At 41.3% G+C, this 17,993-nt stretch overlaps 2 protein-coding genes across 2 annotated transcripts in view; both read left to right on the forward strand.

Annotated features, from left to right (window-relative positions):
• The window catches only part of PHLDB2 (pleckstrin homology like domain family B member 2), a gene marked incomplete at both ends in the record, with an annotated part of 50,334 nt that extends 45,560 nt beyond the window's left edge, over nucleotides 1-4,774 (forward strand). Inside the window, 3 exons of the mRNA XM_080613620.1 lie at nucleotides 2,354-2,573; nucleotides 3,784-3,869; nucleotides 4,634-4,774. Coding sequence (XP_080469746.1) covers nucleotides 2,354-2,573; nucleotides 3,784-3,869; nucleotides 4,634-4,774 — 447 coding nt within the window. The remainder of the gene's footprint in view (nucleotides 1-2,353; nucleotides 2,574-3,783; nucleotides 3,870-4,633) is intronic.
• Nucleotides 4,775-8,871: 4,097 nt separating this feature from the next.
• Nucleotides 8,872-17,311, forward strand: ABHD10 (abhydrolase domain containing 10, depalmitoylase). Its single transcript, XM_080612439.1, has 5 exons — nucleotides 8,872-9,027; nucleotides 12,613-12,796; nucleotides 13,629-13,740; nucleotides 14,708-14,845; nucleotides 15,875-17,311. Exons 1-5 carry the CDS (start codon nucleotides 8,922-8,924, stop codon nucleotides 16,214-16,216), a joined length of 882 nt encoding a protein of 293 aa, XP_080468565.1. The 5' UTR covers nucleotides 8,872-8,921; the 3' UTR covers nucleotides 16,217-17,311.
• The last annotated feature ends 682 nt before the right edge of the window (nucleotides 17,312-17,993 follow it).

A 17,993-nucleotide genomic window follows, 5' to 3' on the forward strand; every position in this document is an offset into this window, starting at 1 on the left:
CTGTAGTATATCTGATGTGTATCTGTGCTGCTTAAAGTATGTTTGGGCTCTTGGAGGCTTAGATAGATGTCTGAGTATTCATTTATAGTTAAAGAATATAATAGATATCTATTTAGCATCTTACATCTGAAGTATAAATAGTAGTCCTATGAGGTTTGTTATTGAGTATGGGCAGAGGAGAGTTTTTTAGCCTCAACAAGAGAAATTCATGTGTTAATTTTTATAAGCGATCGGTGGTTGTTTTCTTTTAATAAATAAACTATCTTGAATTGTCACTTCCAAGTGTTTGACTGAAAAAAAATACAGATAAAGAAGCTTTTCCTGTTCCACATCTACTGTAGAAAGGACATAGGTTTTCTTCTGTTACTTGGACTACACCACATGAGAAACACTATTTATTTAGAACAGTGCCCTACATCTTCTTGCTTCTGGTTAGGATTTAAAGGAATCTTGAGCTTGCTTTAGGCTTACAGGTCTTACCTATTTGTTTATTCCACCACAACTAAGAAGATCTACATGGTATAGCAAATAGACTAGGTAGTCATTTTATCATTAGTATAGTATAGCAAGACAATGTCTCCATCTTAATGTATGTATATGCGTGTGGAAGGTTCCATATCATATTTGACCATCTTTGGTTTCATCTCTTCTACCTTTACTACCGCTTGTTTCATGAGTTGCAATTATATTTTTTAAGGCAAATTCCTACGTAACTTGTTTTTGTAATAGATAACACTAAATCAGAACAATAGGACAACCCCAAAGGAACTTTAAGCCGTTTCTGGCTAAATATATCCGTTCCTTTGTTTTTATATGAAGTGTAATTACCAAATATAAAATGTTCACGTGTACTTTTCCCCAAGATATTTTAATGACAGCTCAAGTATGGCGTAAACAACGATGCAATGCTTGTATCCTTATCCCAAATTGGAGCGCGCATGTGTTGTAATAGAATGCCCTATCGCTTACTGCTAATTGGCAGTCTTGGCAGAGAGGCTGGAGGCTGAATTGGCAGGAAGACAAAACGCATCTGTCAGAAATGACTGGGATATTTTGTTAACTTTCTTCTTTCCTTTGTACAGGAAGACCTCCTTTTTTTACCTTCTCCAGCACTTCCCGACACTTAGAAATGTAAACTAGGGGAAGGAGCTCCAGCTTTGTACTTGCCAAAGCTGGTGCCAGCTTTTATCATACGGGGCTGTGGATTTTAAGAAGGGTGCTAAGAGTTCTTGCAGGCAACAGAGCTCCCATTGCGCCAAGAGGTTCTTGAGAACGCAGTGAGGGAAAGTCCCTTTGATCTGTGACTCGCAGTGGGATTTAAGAGGCTAACTTCAGGCATGGAGCAGGGGCAGGTTAGATTCTCCAGGTCACTGACTTTCCCTGGAGTCAGGGGGAAGGGATAGAGGGAGATGCTCCTTACATGGATCATTCAAAGCACCTAAATTCAGCTTCTGTTCTGAATCACCCTGCAGTGTAGCCTCTGTCTGCGTTGACTGCAGCAGGAGCCTTGGCAGACTTGTCTTCCATATTTAAAATGAAGGGGAGGTCTGCATAGACAGAAAAGGAGCATATTCCCTCGGCTGGCCCAGTTCCCAAACCACTACCTCCTCCTGCTGGCTCTCCCAGCTGACGCTATCCAGGCTTGATGCAGAGCCTTGAACTGCAATCAAGAATGAGGCACGGCTTCCTGTGCTCCTTGGCTGTCTCTTGCAGAGGGGTGCCCTTCAGCTCTGTGTGCTGAATTGCTGACTGTGGACGAGATACCCCATTTAATTCATTCAGAAGAAAACAATCCCACTTCATTCACGGAAATCTCTGTGAAATCTATCTAGCAATTGCAATTCACTCATTAATTTTTCTTCTATTAGAAGAAAATGTTCTTATTTGTCTTATATTTGTATTATACTTTGCATGAAAACACATCTAGCAGTAAAATGTTAATGAGATAGATATGCGTAGTGAGCATCTAGCCCAGAGAAATAAAGGGTTTGCTTAACATCATGCAGATGAAGTTCTTGCACTTCATCGAATGCAGCAACATAGCTTTACCTTTCATTAATGTTTTAATTCTAAAGCAAACTTTCTATGCTGTGGGCCCTGTTTTGCCAGCTGATCAAGTGATGATTTCAAGAAACTCTTATGCTCTAATGCTTTTATGAAGCTATTCAACACTTTGTAAAGTTACAAGTTTTAAGGATTTGTCTTTTGAACAAAATCAGGGCTGCAGCAAAAAGCTCTTTATTTTTCTTACATTCATTCTTAGAATCTATGGGCAGCTTGTGGTTATGTCTGTGCAGCAGAAAGAGTAAAGACTTCTGTTAAAAATGATAGCATCTTCTTCTCTTTACTGTAGGCTCGTCCCTTGACTCGCTATTTGCCCGTTAGGAAAGAAGACTTTGACCTACGAAGTCACATCGAAACAGCTGGTCACAACATAGAGACCTGTTACCATGTCTCCCTCACAGAGAAGACCTGCCGAGGCTTTCTGATTAAGATGGGAGGCAAAATCAAAACATGGAAAAAACGATGGTTTGTTTTTGACAGAAACAAGAGAACTTTTACTTATTATGCAGGTAGGTTGCAGGATCACTACTGGGGTACATCTGCCCCTCAGCTGATACGACTTACATTTCCTTTTCACTGGGTGTTTCACGTGTATGCTTAGAGCTTGTGCAATCCCTTCCCTATAGTGTTCAATCGTAATGCCAGGTAAGGCAGAAACGAGCATAACAGGCAAAGGGAGAGATGGGGATAGGCAAGACTTAAAAGCAGATCATCAGGTCCCCAGCAGACAGAATAATGGCTCCACATGATTTATTCTTAAATATTATATACTTTCGCCAGTGACAGAATGATTTCTTGTACCCTTCCTACAAGAATATAATCTATTATACTTGCCATGAAAATTAAATGGCTTGATGTGCTAAAAAGTCTTTCAGGAAATTAAATACGCAGGGGTAGACTTTTTGAATTTGCCATATTTTGAGGGTCTAATGCATTTTGAACTGAAATTGATGGTAAGGGTATCCAGTGCTCAGGCCATCTTTTTAAAACACGTTTGAACTCATTACGCTCATTCATTACATACCCACTCAATATTTCTTTACCAGTTTGCAGTAGTAATACGAAGAATGTGACAAACTTGTTCTTAACATCTGGTTTATTGGTTAGCAAGGCTTGTAACATCCAGTAGTGTTCCCATCTGGTACTGGTTTTTATTAATGTGTTTGTAGTGGTTATGTTAATAGTTAACAGGTTCAGTTTTGAGTGCAGTATAGCTGTGATAATGCAATTTCAATTGCCAAAGAAAACTTCTCATAATGCCTCAAGGATTCTAACCAACAAACATAGTTTCATGAGACTTCTGTACCAGCTGCACAAAAATGCACTTCAGTGAAGGGGGTGACTTGCAAAGAGATGAGGAAATGGCAAAAACTTTATTTCCTTGAAAACCATGTGGGAAATAAACACATAAAAGTAGGAACTGCTTCTCAACAAAGCTGACCAGCTAGTAAGAAAGGTTGAAAACTTCTGTGGGATTTTACAAGCACTGGTGTTAATCCAGTTACTTATTAGCTAAACAAATATGGAAATGCACATTCTCCATCCCTGGCGGTGTTCAAGGCCAGGTTGAGAGCCTTGCATGACATGGTTTAGTGGGAGGTGTCCCTGCCCATGGCTGGGGGGTTGGAACTAAATGATCTTAAGGTCTATATTCTGTTAGGATTTTGCTTCTCAAAGTACTGTTCGGTTCTCAAGTCGTTCTCTCTTTTCCTTTTTCAGACAAACATGAAACTAAATTAAAAGGTGTAATATATTTTCAAGCTATCGAAGAAGTCTATTATGATCATCTAAAGAATGCATACAAGGTAAACAGAGTATCATAGAGCAGAACCCAAAGTATGGTAGCTGCTGTAAAGTCAAAGGGGGGAGCTGACATTAGTAGGAAAAAAGAGAAATAACAACACAAATAAAAACCCCAAACCAAGAGTAGAGGAAAAGGAAGATGAAGGTAGATCACTGATTAATGCTGTTGTTGGTTTTTTATTGGTCGGGTTGTGTTTTCTTTATATATATGCTAATGAAAGCAGAGATACGAGTGTCTACCTAGGATTTGTTGAAAGGAACTCCTTAGTCTAGTGGTGAGACCACTGAAATCAGTGGTGTTGGCAAATCAAGGGATGTCTGAATGTGTCTGTCACAGGGAGGGAGTTAACTGGTACTGGTGGTTAACTGGCAGCTCAAGGCACCCCCTGCCTCTCATCTGTAATTTAAATGAGCTGTGAACAAGATGAATATATCCTTGGCATTTGGCTTTGTGAAACCCAAGGTGGTTTTGACCACTGTACAGAGTGGGGTGGTTATTTGGGCATGAAACTACAGTTTGGAGCCCTGTACTATTCTGTAATAGCCTAGTGGAAATACATTGTAAAAAGTGTTTATGATGGATACAGACACTTTAAACACGTCTCTGCTTCCACTGCTGCAATGCAGGATGCAGTGGTGCAGCATTTTGCATTTCATCTTTCTTCTTAACGCTGTCGTAAATTTTCTTGCAAGTAATTACATTTCTGGTACCAATAAATGGATTTCATGTCTTTCTTTTGATATGCTTCTTTCTGTTTTACTTTAGAGTCCCAACCCGTTGCTCACTTTCAGTGTTAAGACGCATGACCGGATATACTATATGGTCGCTCCTTCGCCAGAAGCCATGAGGATATGGATGGATGTCATTGTTACAGGCGCAGAAGGCTACACCCACTTCATGTTATAATAAAAGGGGGCAATAGGGCGTACTGCAATAACTTAACATATGAAGTTAGCCATATGTAGTGAAATCTGAAAAGCCAGTGAATACTCTGAGACATCCTCCTTATGATGTGCACCTGAAACCTCAGAATGAGAGGGGTTTACAAATGCATTGAAAAGGGGGGGTGGGGGGGGAGGTTTACTCCTTTTAGTTGATCTTTATAGGAATGAAAGAGCTAAACTGTTGAGAGAATCGTAATGCTCCAAAATGGATAATGAGGCAATTTTAATTACAGCATCTTGATTGAACGATCATTTCCTACAAATTCTCTTACACGCAGAACATCTTCATAAATTCATACGAAACCGTTTACAAATGTGCGTGCTCTCATCAGGATGCAACAGTTGTAGTGATGGAACAAAAAGTTGTAACAGGCATATATTTTAATATGCACCATTTGACATTTATAGACAATTAGGTGGCTTAAAAACTTGTAGTCAAGTACTTTATAAAAAGATAAAAAAGCAACTCTAAGGTACACACAGTTCTTGCCTTAGTAGTTAAGTATTACAACAGAGCCAAAGAGTTACATGATTCCCTTATCGTAATGTTTTCATAATGTTAGTTGTACCTAACTTTCTGTAAGGGGACAGTGCCAAACTCTTCATGACTTTTAATGTCATTAAATTGTTATGATATTCTGTGTGTTCAGACACTCAGTAACACCAACTGTATGTTTAAAGTGTGCATCTATGGAGCTCAACAAAAAAAAGAGAAGGATAGCTTTATAAAGATGCATTTTTCCACATGGATATGAAATGGAAACACATGTATTAACTTCCTCATAAGGAGCTGTTTGGGTTTCTTTAATTTTCCTTGCTGAATAGAATGAGGTGATTCTAGCCCCTACAGCAATTTTCTTTTATCTAATAAGGTCACAGTGTGGTTCTAACCTTACTCTGCCTTAGGTGAAAGCTCTACTGAAACCTCTCAAACACTGGTTCCCTTGAAGCCAGCATCAAAATCCCTACCTAAATTCCTCGGAGCCAATTTTTCAGCCCCAGCCAGTGTTTGGTTTTTGGTTTTCTTTTTGGTTTTTTAATGCATATCTGCACAGAATAGTGCTGTCAAATAGAATAAACAGAGGCAAGTTTTAAGAGTTGACGTGAAGCAGTGTATGAATTAAAAACCCTGAACATTTTAAGTGATGGAGATTGAGATGCATCAAAGCATGAGAATACCAAGGGTGCTGTGGTCTCCCATTTTAAAACCCCTTCCAAGTCCTCAAGTAATAGTGCAAAAACATAAATTATTTGAACTGAACTTCAAGCAGGTCTCTTATAATAGACTTTAAAGGTTCTATTTCAGTAATCGAGACTTATGTGCTATGTGGTTTGTGTTACAGAAGAAAGCACATTAGCCTTTTCTTTTTTCCTTCATGAAAACCTAATGGCTTTTGATGGAACACATAAAAGACTGAAAGCAGAACAGAAGTACGCTGGCAGAATATTTTGTTACACTTTTTAAACCTTGTATCTGTAATGAACGGGTTGAATTTCTTTGTGGTATACACAGGTGATAATGGTTGCTGTAGCATGAGGAACATCAGTTTCGACTTGAATCATGAAGGGACTGTTACTACAAGATAATTGTTATCATCTGTGCAGATCACACCTTGTAATCTAAGGATTTAAAACGCTACGAGAAATTGCTTTGGTTTATATAATTATTATTTTTCCTGATGTATCTTGATTTTACTCCTAAGTATGGTTATAAAGGTTTTCTAATCATGATTTTTGTATCCTGCATGATGCAATGAAGGCATTTCAATAAACATTTTTAAAAATACACTTGGTTTAGATATTCCCTTGATTCTTCGTCGTGAGACATTTCTGCCTGTTCTGAAGTTGCATCTAGTTGTGCAAGTAGTCTTGTACTTCTTAGTAGTGTTTAATCTAACCATTCTATGTGTTTCTCCACAATAGTCCTTCAAGTGGCAGTGAAATTAGGAGCATAGCCTGTTTACTGCATACATAATATAATACCTTGAAATGTTTCAAAAAGGGTCATAAAAAATGGATCACCAGCCTTGGATATAGACATATGTTTTGTTCAACAGCAAAACAGAAATTGCTGAAGTTCGAGGTTTTTCCCACTCTTCCCAATATTTGACACAGGCATGACTTGAATTGCAGGAATTGCTCACTGTAGAGGCCCATGCAGTTTTATGGCATTTTCTTTTCCCCACTAAGTTTGCTATCATCATCTTTGGGGCCTACAAGGATGCTGGAGAGGGGCTCTTCGCTAGGGGCTGTAGCGATAAGGGGTAACGGGTTAAAACTTAAACAGGGGAAGTTTAGATTGGATATAAGGAAGAAATTCTTTACTGTGAGGGTGGTGAGGCACTGGAATGGGTTGCCCAGGGAGGTTGTGAATGCTCCATCCCTGGCGGTGTTCAAGGCCAGGTTGGACAGAGCCTTGGGTGCCATGGTTTAGTGTGAGGTGTCCCTGCCCATGGCAGGGGGGTTGGAACTGGATGATCTTAAGGTCCTTTCCAACCCTAACTATTCTATGATTCTGTTCTATGATTCTATCACAAAGCATGGTGGGTTTTGTAATAACAGCCATCAAGACAGCGTAACCAAAGCATGGCATTACGCACCATCTTTTATGGCCTTATGCAAGCCCTCCGAGCTTACCCCCATGGGAGCCAAGTACCCACTTACCCTAAAGTATCTTGGGCAATTGCAAACCACACAGGCTTGTGTCTTAAAACCTTAGCTGCTGCACCGCTTGACCTGCTGACAGGGGCTGGCCTTGTTGTCCCAAATCAGGGTTCTTCCCTCAGTATGCAGAGAGCAGATTAACACAGAGTCAAGATAACCTGATTATTTCATGTTCGCAGAGATGAGTGTTAGGTGGTAACTCCACAAAGCTAGCATGCCCTCAGTCTGCCAGCTATCCACTTTTATACCTTTCAAACAGTGAAAATCAGTGCTCGCTGTTTATGTAACAGTCTGTTCCTACAATTATTGACTCTTCTGTCATCTGTTTAAAGGCACTGTATTTCACAACACATGTTCCGTAAGGGTCTCTTATCTCAGAGGGTTATGATTTTTAGCAATATAATGAAACAAGTTCCTTTAGGAACACAGTTATCTTCCAATTTGCTAGTTTTTTGTCAAAATTACTTCTGCCTTCCTACTCTTTCTGAAGTTAGATGTTGCTTGTCTTCTGATCCAGGTGGTTCACGTAAGAGGTACTGTTCATAAAGGCGTTGTTTTGGCTACCATTCCTGTACAAGTTAGGCTGAGCAGAGATGAGTGGGGAGGCATGAGCTGGTTCAGAGGCCCTGCAGACCAAGGCATGGCCAAGCCCTGATGTTGCTGGAAAGGTGACCAGTGCAGGTACACAAGGGTTTGAAATGTCCTTTCTGGGTGTCTGGAGTACTATGTAATTACGAGCATCAAATTATCATAGAATCACAGAATGGTTTGGGTTGGAAAGGCCCTTAAAGCTCACCCAGTTCCAACCCCTGCCACAGGCAGGGACACCTTCCACTAGAGCAGGTTGCTCCAAGCCCTGTGTCCAACCTGGCCTTGAGCACTGCCAGGGATGGGGCAGCCACAGCTTCTCTGGGCACCCTGTGCCAGAGCCTCACCACCTTCATAACATATTTACCTATACCCAACCTGCATCTCCGCTGTTTAGGTTTGAACCCATTGCCCCTTGTCCTATTGCCGCAGTCCCTGATGCGAGCCCCTCTCCGGCACGAAGTAAGATGTATACCGTATAGCAGTTTATACCCACACGTGTGCAGACAACTGGAACTATGCGGGTCTTCAGGCCGGGTCTTACCAGCCCTGTCTGGTAGAAGGCGGCCTTTACGAGAGTCCCCTCTCCAGAATACACATCAAGGAGATGCTCATTAAGTGCTTTTATTTGCAAAACGTTTAATTGTTACTCCTTAAACTTAATGATGCTGACGATCAGCACCCCCATCCCTCCCACCCCACTGCTACACATGCGCACTCCGGACCCTCCGCGCACGCAAGGTCGCGTCGGTGTGAGCTTCTGAGTCCGAGCGGCGCATGCGCGTGTTCCTTGTGCCTGCAGGTTACGCGTGCGCAGTGTGGCGGCCGGCTGCCGGGATAGTGGGGTCGCAGTGATCATGGCGGCGGCTGGCACGTTGGGGGGGCTGGTGAGAGGCTGCTGCCGACATCGTGCCTCCGCCACCTTGGTGTTGTCGCCGATGAGGGCGGCCCTAGGGCTCCCGGGTAAGGGAAGGGCCCCGGGGCACTTGTGCTGGTACTGCGGAGCGGCTTCTCCTGTCCCGCCGCCGCCGGCGTGGGAGCCCGCGAGGAGAGAGGGGTTGCCAAAGGGGAGAGGCTGCTTGTCCGCGGTGGGTGCGTACAGCACCCGCAGCAGCCGTGCGGAGAGCAGAGCGCGGGCGGGTAGCAGGAGGTGAGGGCCTCCCCTCCACTGCGTCGCCGTCCCGGCCGGGCCCGTTCCAGGGACTGGGGCTATGTGGCTCCGGTCCCCCCGCGGGAAGGGGGTTTCTGATGGGCCCGCGGGGCGTGGGTCGGAGCTTGTGCATGGGGGAGAGCAGCTGCTGCCGAACCTGTGTCTGTTTGCAGGGCAGCTGCGTTCACATTGGTGTTTGGATCGCGGTAGGCTTTGCAGCCGCTGCTTTCTGAGGAGCTGCCAGTAAGAGGAAGGAGGTGGGCCCGTTCGCTTCCTCGGAGGTGAAACATGCCTATGGGTGAGGTTTCACCAGGCACCTGAGCAGCCTTGCTGGTGTCTGCTTTTGTGTCAGGTGATCCGCTGCCCAAACACGTGATGCCCTTTCGTGTTGTTCGAGGCTCAGAGCTTGTCCGACTTGCTTGTTCGTTGCCTTAAATTTGACAGACAGCCGCTTCTTCCTGATGTAATGAACTTCATTTGAGGTGGCTTGATGTAGAAGGGGGTAAAACTTAAGTCTTACCAAAGGTGCAGGCTTTGCATCCGCATAATAACATTAACACAGCGGGGTGGTGTTGGTGTTCCTTCCGTGTGTTTAGAGTGGTGGTGTGGCCGGAATAGCTGGTTGTTGAGGGTGCTGTTAGGTGCTCTGAGGCTGGGCTAAGCAGCAGATCCTGCTGGCAGAACTGGTGGCCGCCTTACTCCTGTAGCATAGTGGTTGCATGGAATGAGGCGTGGAAACTGTTGAGTCGATTATCTCCAGAACAGTGGTAATCTGCTGCTGCTATCTGTCACAGTCCTAGAACCTTCCTAAGGTTCTTAAGAGGATTTCTTTGGCATGTAGCACTGGTCTCAGTCACATTTCTGGTGGTCATAAACCAAAAATTGCACAGTGGTTCCGATAGGAAGAGAGTTCCATAGCATTAGGTCTGGGGGTGTGGGGGTGAGGGGACACATCCTGTAGGTAGGTCGTTCTGCCTGTAACTTGCTTTTATGAATTCTAAGTACTACCTTGCACCCTTCGGAAGTGCTTCCCTGCTCTTACCGAGGTCTTTCACTGAAATTAGGGGCAGAAATTCGTGGCTAGCTCCTCAGTTATTGATGCTTTTGTCTGTCTAAAGGGAAGTCAGAGCACGACTCAACCAACCTTGCTTTTGAATTGGCCCAAGTGGTTGTTTTAGAGTTTTACATTATTCAGGTTAGGATTGCTGCTGCTGCATTTACAGGGACTTGTTAAATGTGGAAGACTGGTTTGTGGAATAGCTTAGACAGCAGTTGTGTTTTGTAGCTGCAGTTGAAACCCTTCCCAGTGTCAAACCAGCATGAGGACACCTCCAGAGTGCTGCAGAGGGGAAAACTGTGGCTTCAGAGATGATTATCGGGGCTTAAGGGAGAGAAAAATACTCCTAGTTCATTTTCTGTCAAGTTTATTCTTGGTGTTTTTCCTCTGTTACTGGCAGGTGAAGAAGTGACTGGCTTACTGATAGACACACACACAATCAAAAAGCCGTAGTGTGGATGCATATGAGTGAATACGTCATTATGTTGTTTATTCTCCTATATAATACTTGATGCATTAATAGGATAAAGAAATGTCCATTGTTTCAGAGGTAGTATGTTTCAGTCTATAGTTTAAGTGGTATAATGTCTGTTTGACGAAAGGAAAGTGCTGAAACTAGCTGCATCCTGCATCTGTTATGCATCCATATTTGCTCATACATGTGCAAGCTTCAAAACAGACAGACAAAACCCCCCAAATCCCTTGAATGTAATATCTCTGATAGCGAGAAAACAGAACTCAAACTTGTGAAACGATTAAGTTGGGTGACACTGTTACAGCCTGATTTTGCAACAGTTTGCAACTGATTTTACCCAGTACTTATAACACTAGGAAGCCCAATTTTTGCATGTACCCCTCTGTGGAAGAACTAGTCGTCTTCTAACCTAAGAATTAAGAGTATCAGAGTCGTTGAAGTCTCAACCACTCTTTCAGTTTAACAAATTATCTTCCTGGGTAGGGTATCAGAGTAGATTAAGTCTCCATCATACCCCTACGCATCACTTCTCATCCACAGTAGAGGTACAATTAACTGCTGAACTTAAATACTTTAGCAGCTGTTGACATTCAGCATAGTTATTAATTAGTGCATATTTCCTGTGTGAATCTTTTTTCCTTGTTTAAAACCAGCTTTTTTATTTTTTCAGTTATTAATGTGAATAACAGGGTCCAACTGTTTGGTTTCCAGATGTATCTAGTTTATTATCTTGAGCTATACAACAGCAAAAGAAGTTGATGCTAGTAGGAAAGCTGTTACATAATACGTTGCAGGTTACTTTGACTGAAGTTGCACTCAGTGATCTTTCGTTTTTAAACTGTGCACCAAATTCATTTGCACAGTGCCATTTCATTCTGTATAAACAGAACAGTCTTGAGGAGTGGAATAATGTAACCTCTACAGTGGGAATACACCAATCCATATAATGGGATATCTGTGCCACATTTGTAGAGACATAAGAAAATCATAGCTCTACAACGGTCAGCTCTCTCTTCTTATGAGATGTGTTTAGTGTATTGCTTTGTTATTTACAGAAAATGTAGGTTTGTTTTGGTTTTTTGCCTTCTGTGCTTCATATCTGAGAAAAGGACTGATGTTAAGATGGCATAGTGTTAAAATGGGCGTTTTTTCACTGTCCTGGCAATATTTTTTCACTTAAGCAAAAATAGCTATTGATGAATGATGAAAAAAGCAAGATGTTATTTATTTCATTTGGTTTGAAACAATGCTAATGTTGTTTTATGTTCATCATGTTGGAAAAGCTAGTCACAAGATTCTTTCCCAGTTTCCACTTCTGAACTTCCTTGTTGTACGTCATCTTCGTAAGTTTTGTGGATCTGGGGTTTTACGCAGATGCAGTTTTGTCCTTCAGTTTTAGTTTTCATCAAACAATTTGTCTCCTCGTGTCATTGTAGACTTATCATTGCACATATTCAGTCCCAAAGTTATATTTGTTTGAAATTCATTTGGGAGGAAGAGGGGGAGGGAAAGGTGAAAAATGAAGAGTTAAACTGAGTGAACACACTCTAGATGGTATAAAACACAAAGACAAATATCGTATAGGGAATATTGGCATTTGGCTTCAGTCAGCCACTCTGCTGAGTGAACTCCTTGCAGACGTGATTGGCTTTTAAAGATTTGAGAATAAATCACAATCAGTTTTCCCTTTCAGATTGCTCAATGCTAGTTAGTCATTAAAAAATAAAGGAGATACTTACTTTTTTTGAACCAGAACATCTTATTTTCGCATAATATGCCCATATTTCCCGAATCCTAATTTTATAAAATATTAGTATTTCTCCCAAGGTTCTCATGATGGTTGTACTAAATAGTTCTTTTTATTAGTTTGCAGGCTGAAATCATCGATCAGCTTTCTCACTCGACCAGATCAACCAAATCTTGCTTATCATAAACTAAAAGGCAGGAATCCAGGGGTTATTTTCCTTCCAGGCTTTAATTCAAATATGAATGGTCAGAAAGCAACTGCCCTTGAAGATTTCTGCAGCTCTCTAGGTCATGCCTTCGTCAGGTATATTTAAATTACATTGGTCTTGAGAAAACAAGATTAATATCATGGGTTGGGGAAGGGTTTTTAACAAAAATATACAGACTTTGGCATTTGGGTTGGAATGCATGCTGTGCTGTGCACACAAGCTAAGAAGTGTCTTTCTTCCACTTCAAATGTGGGCTTTCTGTCTGTGGCAAGACTGAGGTAAATCAGGACAATGTGTTCTGAAAGTAATTCAGAAAACTGATTGATTTTTGTAGTCTAGCCAGTGCTATATGTTACATTAAGGCTATAGGCACAAGAAATCAAGAAGAAAGGACCAGGAGTTCTCAGTTTTTAAGTTACAACTATAAGAGTGCTTCTTAACTGCCAAATAAATCTTAAGTTACCCAGTGTCTTCTGCAGTTTTGCAACACCACATGCATCCTTGGTGATACTCTCCTTTGATAGACTGGGTTGAATCCTGAGTTTTGTTATTCTTCATATTTGGGTGTAGCATTTGAAAGAGAGTTTGTATATTTAAAAAATACTTTTAAAATTGCAGTATTTGGTGGTTGTTTGTTGGTTTGGGTTTTTTTTGTCTGTAAGGGAAATTCTTTGGCTGGGAAATACTCGTGTAACTTGGGATATTGTTACATCAAATCTTAAGAGAGCACTGCATCACTAGTTGTCTGTGTTGCGTTTAAACCTCTTTTCATGTGATTTCTGCTGCTAGTGGTGCAGAGGACTAAGTAAGAAAGTATTTAATGCGGTATCTTGTCCCTGTTTAATTTGGTTAAATGGTACTATTTAGGTGGCTTCTATATTGCTATAGACAGTACGATGATTTTCATTTTGATGGTTTCTTTTTCAGATTTGATTATACAGGATGTGGAAGTTCAGATGGTAAATTTGAAGAGTGTACATTTGGGAAGTGGAAAAAAGATGTTCTGTGTGTACTGGATGAACTTACAGATGGACCACAGGTTATATTTTATTTTTAAATATAGAATGCTTTTTGTCCTCAAGGTAGAACATGAATCAAAAATACATCATCATAGCTCTGGTCAACAGCAGCTTCTGTTTAGCAACTGCCACCTGCTCACTTTCAAGCTGACTCATTTGAGAGGTCATATTCATAGGGACCTCTTTTGCAAGCGGGTGGATCACAAGATCTTGGAAATGTGGATTGGCAGGACCTCCTGGAGGTTGTTTATTAGAGCCTCCTGCTCATAGCAGGGCTGTCATCCCTCCTAATGGAAAGTGTCACTGCCCCATTCTGATACATTAATTAAAGGATTCGCAGGAATGTAACAAGTTAAGATATTCTATCATAGAATGGTTAGTGTTGGGAAGGGCCTTAAGATCATCTGATTCCAACCCCCCTGCCATGTGTAGGGATGCCTTGCACTAGATGATGCTGCCAAAGACTCTATATGATAAAATAACTTACAAAAATCAGCAGAAGCAGTGCTTGACTTCTTCAGTTACTTTAGAAATGACTGTAATAAACTTAAAATCTCCTGCAGCCTGGAAATACCATATCTAGTGTTGTATCTAAAATGATTTTGTATTAAGAATTTGTATTTTGATTTGTATTACTGCATTTGTTAACCTCTTTCACTGCACTGAGCCTTTACCACGTGTATTTATTTTAAGAAAGAAGCATAAAGTATGCATGTGATACTGAATTGTTTCAACTCTCATTTTGTTTACAGCATTTCAGTCTCAGGCAGCAGTAACCAGCCATGCTAAGCAAAAAGAATAGTAAAATACCAGATCCTATGGTGCTTACTCAGGCAAAATTCCCACTGGAGGTGACAGCAGTTCTGCTTGGGTATGGACAGCAGGATAATGCCTAAGGTTTAAGTAGTTAAACAAAAACAACTTGCAAAAGAAGAAAATTGTTAGCCATTTCCTTTAAAGTAATATCTTATTTTCTCTCTTTTTCAGATTCTGGTGGGCTCCAGCATGGGTGGATGGCTGATGCTTCATGCCGCAATAGCACGCCCAGGTAAAGTAGCTGCTCTAGTTGGAGTAGCTGCAGCAGCAGACTATCTTGTAACAACTTTTAAGAAGCTTCCCATTGAGGTAAATGTTGTTTGTTGGTTTTTGTGCAGTCTAAAAGTCTGTCGTGCATTTAAGAATTTCTGTTCTTCAAACTGTACTTTTCCTGTAAGTCTTTCTGTAAATTTTCTGTGTTGGTGGCGGAGAAAAGCTGCAAATTTACATCAATCTAAAAGTGCAAAATACTGTGCTTCGAGTATGAACCTAGTGTGAGCACTACCTGGCATGTATTACTGTGGCATATAGGACATGAAGTTAGGGTCCATTCGATTTCAGTGTTGAGTACCTTATATTTGCATTCAGATTGGATCCCTGATGTTTTCAGGGATGGGGAAGTAGCTGCTGAAGTAGTACAGATGCCATTGGGTGAGATGAGTCTGACATAGGTTGTGTGTGCGTGTAGAAAGGGATTTCTTCAAATCAGTGTGTTTGTAAAGACTAGAAGATTTAGGTGGTGGGAAGTTTCTTTGAGTTGCTTCCCTGATAATGGTGTCTAAAGGAAAGTAAGCCGGATGTTAATAATGTGACAGATAAATGTAGCAATAAATAACTGTACCTTAGAATAATTAAAGTATTTTACTGATTTTTTTTTTTAAAGGCGCTTCATAGCACCTTAGGTGAGATTCTGGAAGCGCAGTATTTAGACATAGCTGTTGTGGCAATGACTGAAAAAGCCTGATCACTGGAAAAATCTTTTTTCCTAGGATTCTTCGTGTTTGAAGTGAACTGATTAAAGCCCAAGAGACTTACTTGCTCATGGTGGCCCTATGTCTTTTTCTTTCTGGTAGATTCTGACTGAGAAACTTAATTTCCTTGGTGAATCCCAATTAGATTAATTTGCAGGAGAGGCGCACAGAGTAGCTTTAGTGACATGGGTTTGTCTTTTCCAATGCTAGAAGGCAAACAGGAAGGTAGCTCCTCTGCTAATAAAAATGAACAAAGTGAAGTTCTATGCCTGGTGAAGTTTTGCTGCATTTAGAACAGAAATAAGTTGAGGTGCTCCAAAGAGCTTGTAACATCTGTCTTGTCTATTCTTTGCTCTCTTTTTTATAGACACAAAACGAAATAGAAGAAAAAGGTGAATGGTGGTTTCCAACAAGGTATAATGAGGAAGGATATTACTCCTTGAGATATGACGTTATCCAAGAAGCAGAAAATCACTGTTTGCTAAATAGCCCTATTCCTGTAACATGTCCCATACGGCTTATTCATGGCATGAAGGACAGTGATGTCCCTTGGCAGATCTCTATGCAAGTTGCTGATCGTGTTTTGAGCAAAGATGTGGATGTTATCCTCCGCAAAACTGGCCAACATCGGCTGAGTGAGAAGGAGGACATAAAACTTCTTGTGAACACTGTTGATGATTTAATTGACAAGCTGGCAACATTCTCTTAAGCTGCAGAGTAGCATAAGTGCATGAACTCTCCACCTGACTCTTTTCCATGAGTAGCAGAAACCCTGATCTTACAAGATGATGCCTGTGACTATCACAGTAGCAGCTGAGCTTTATCTGCTGTTTTCTTACCTCTGTTTCGTAAATACAGGTATTAATGCTGTATTTGCACAGACAGTCCCAAAGCTGAAGGAGTGCTGCTGTTGTGTTCAGAACCTCTCCTCCACTGTTTAAGCCTTTTTTCATGGACTTCCTACACTTTTGTACTGAAATGTTGATTTGTCTTTGTCACTCTTGGCCTGTACAGTGAAACTTTAATTTCCTGTGTTTGACACCCTTTCACTACTGTCCTTTTGCTGTAACATTTTTGTATCTTATGTTTGAAACCATCAGTGCAAGGCAAAATATAACAAGTGTTTACTTATGTTATTATTACTAGAAATAGCAAATACCATGAAGTGCAATAAACAGATTTCAGATAAATTATGTTGTTCTTTAGTACTGTTAAAATTGAAAAGTGGAAGGCACACCCTGATGGTGTGCTCTGAGTGCTATGTAAAGAAGAAGTTAACTTAAAAGAACGTAGGGCTTCACAATGCAATCAGACCTCTTTTATGTAGGTTTATCAGTAGGGCTTCTGTCCTCTTGTCTGGGCTGACATCTTGAAGTAGTTAATTTGTGGGCCTACTATTAAGGGATCAATCTATTATCTTGGTGTGTACTGAAACTGGATCAATGTAGTGACTCTCTTAAAGTGACTTCTTTATAAAGTGGGAAGTACAGCATCATAGGGTAACGCTGGCTCTTCTCTGTGACTTGGAGCTGTAGAAACAGTGTCTTCAGAGTTAGAACTTTGAAGCGCACGAGTGCAAGCCTGGAAACTTGTGAATGCAACTTGATAGTTGGATAATTCCTGTAACATAAATCCGTAGAATTTAATGGTAAATGGATTTAATTGCAAATGTGACTGTAATCTGTTTTGTCAAAAAATACGGGCCCATTCATACACTTGAAAAAGAGAGAGGAGCTTAGGTGAGAGGATGGAATTAGTTCAGGCTGGCCTTAATATGAAACATCAGTCAAAAGTACATAGTTGTTCTGGCTTTGTTATTTCAAGTAGTAAATGGTATCACTGTTGCTACCTGGAGTATTGTGTGCAGTTCTGGTGTCCTCAACATAAAAAGGACATGGAACTGCTGGAACAAGTCCAGAGGAGGCCATGAGGATGATCAGGGGACTGGAGCACCTCCCGTATGGAGACAGGCTGAGAAAGTTGGGGCTGTTCAGCGTGGAGAAGAGAAGACTGCGTGGAGACCTCAGAGCAGCCTTCCAGTACCTGAAGGGGGCCTACAAGGATGCTGGGGAGGGACTCTTCATCAGGGACTGCAGTGACAGGACAAGGGGTGACGGGTTCAAACTTAGTTTAGATTGGATCTAAGGAAGAAATTCTTTACTGAGAGGGTGGTGAGGCACTGGAATGGGTTGCCCAGGGAAGCTGGGAATGCTCCATCTCTGGCGGTGTTCAAGGCCAGGCTGGACAGAGCCTTGGGTGCCATGGTTTAGTGTGAGGTGTCCCTGCCCATGGCAAGGGGGTTGGAACTGGATCTTAAGGTCCTTTCCAACCCTAACTATTCTATGATTCTACCTTAAAAAACTAAAGCTCTTGGGGGTAAGGTATTTCTAGAGAGATTGCTATTTTCAGTAGAAGTATGTTGTACAGAGCTTTGCTAAAGTTTTAATTTAAGGTTTTAATTTTAAATCACAAACAAAAAAATAAAC

The sequence above is a fragment of the Psittacula echo genome, assembly GCF_963264785.1.
Source record: "Psittacula echo genome assembly, chromosome: 3".
In the NCBI taxonomy this organism is placed as follows: Eukaryota; Metazoa; Chordata; class Aves; order Psittaciformes; family Psittacidae; genus Psittacula; species Psittacula echo.

Coding starts and splice junctions, on each gene's coding strand:
- ABHD10 (XM_080612439.1), top strand. CDS start 8,922: ATGGCGGCGGCTGGCACGTTGGGGGGGCTGGTGAGAGGCTGCTGCCGA. Junction 13,741..14,707: donor AACTTACAGATGGACCACAG/GTTATATTTTAT, acceptor TCTCTTTTTCAG/ATTCTGGTGGGCTCCAGCAT. Junction 14,846..15,874: donor TTAAGAAGCTTCCCATTGAG/GTAAATGTTGTT, acceptor TCTTTTTTATAG/ACACAAAACGAAATAGAAGA.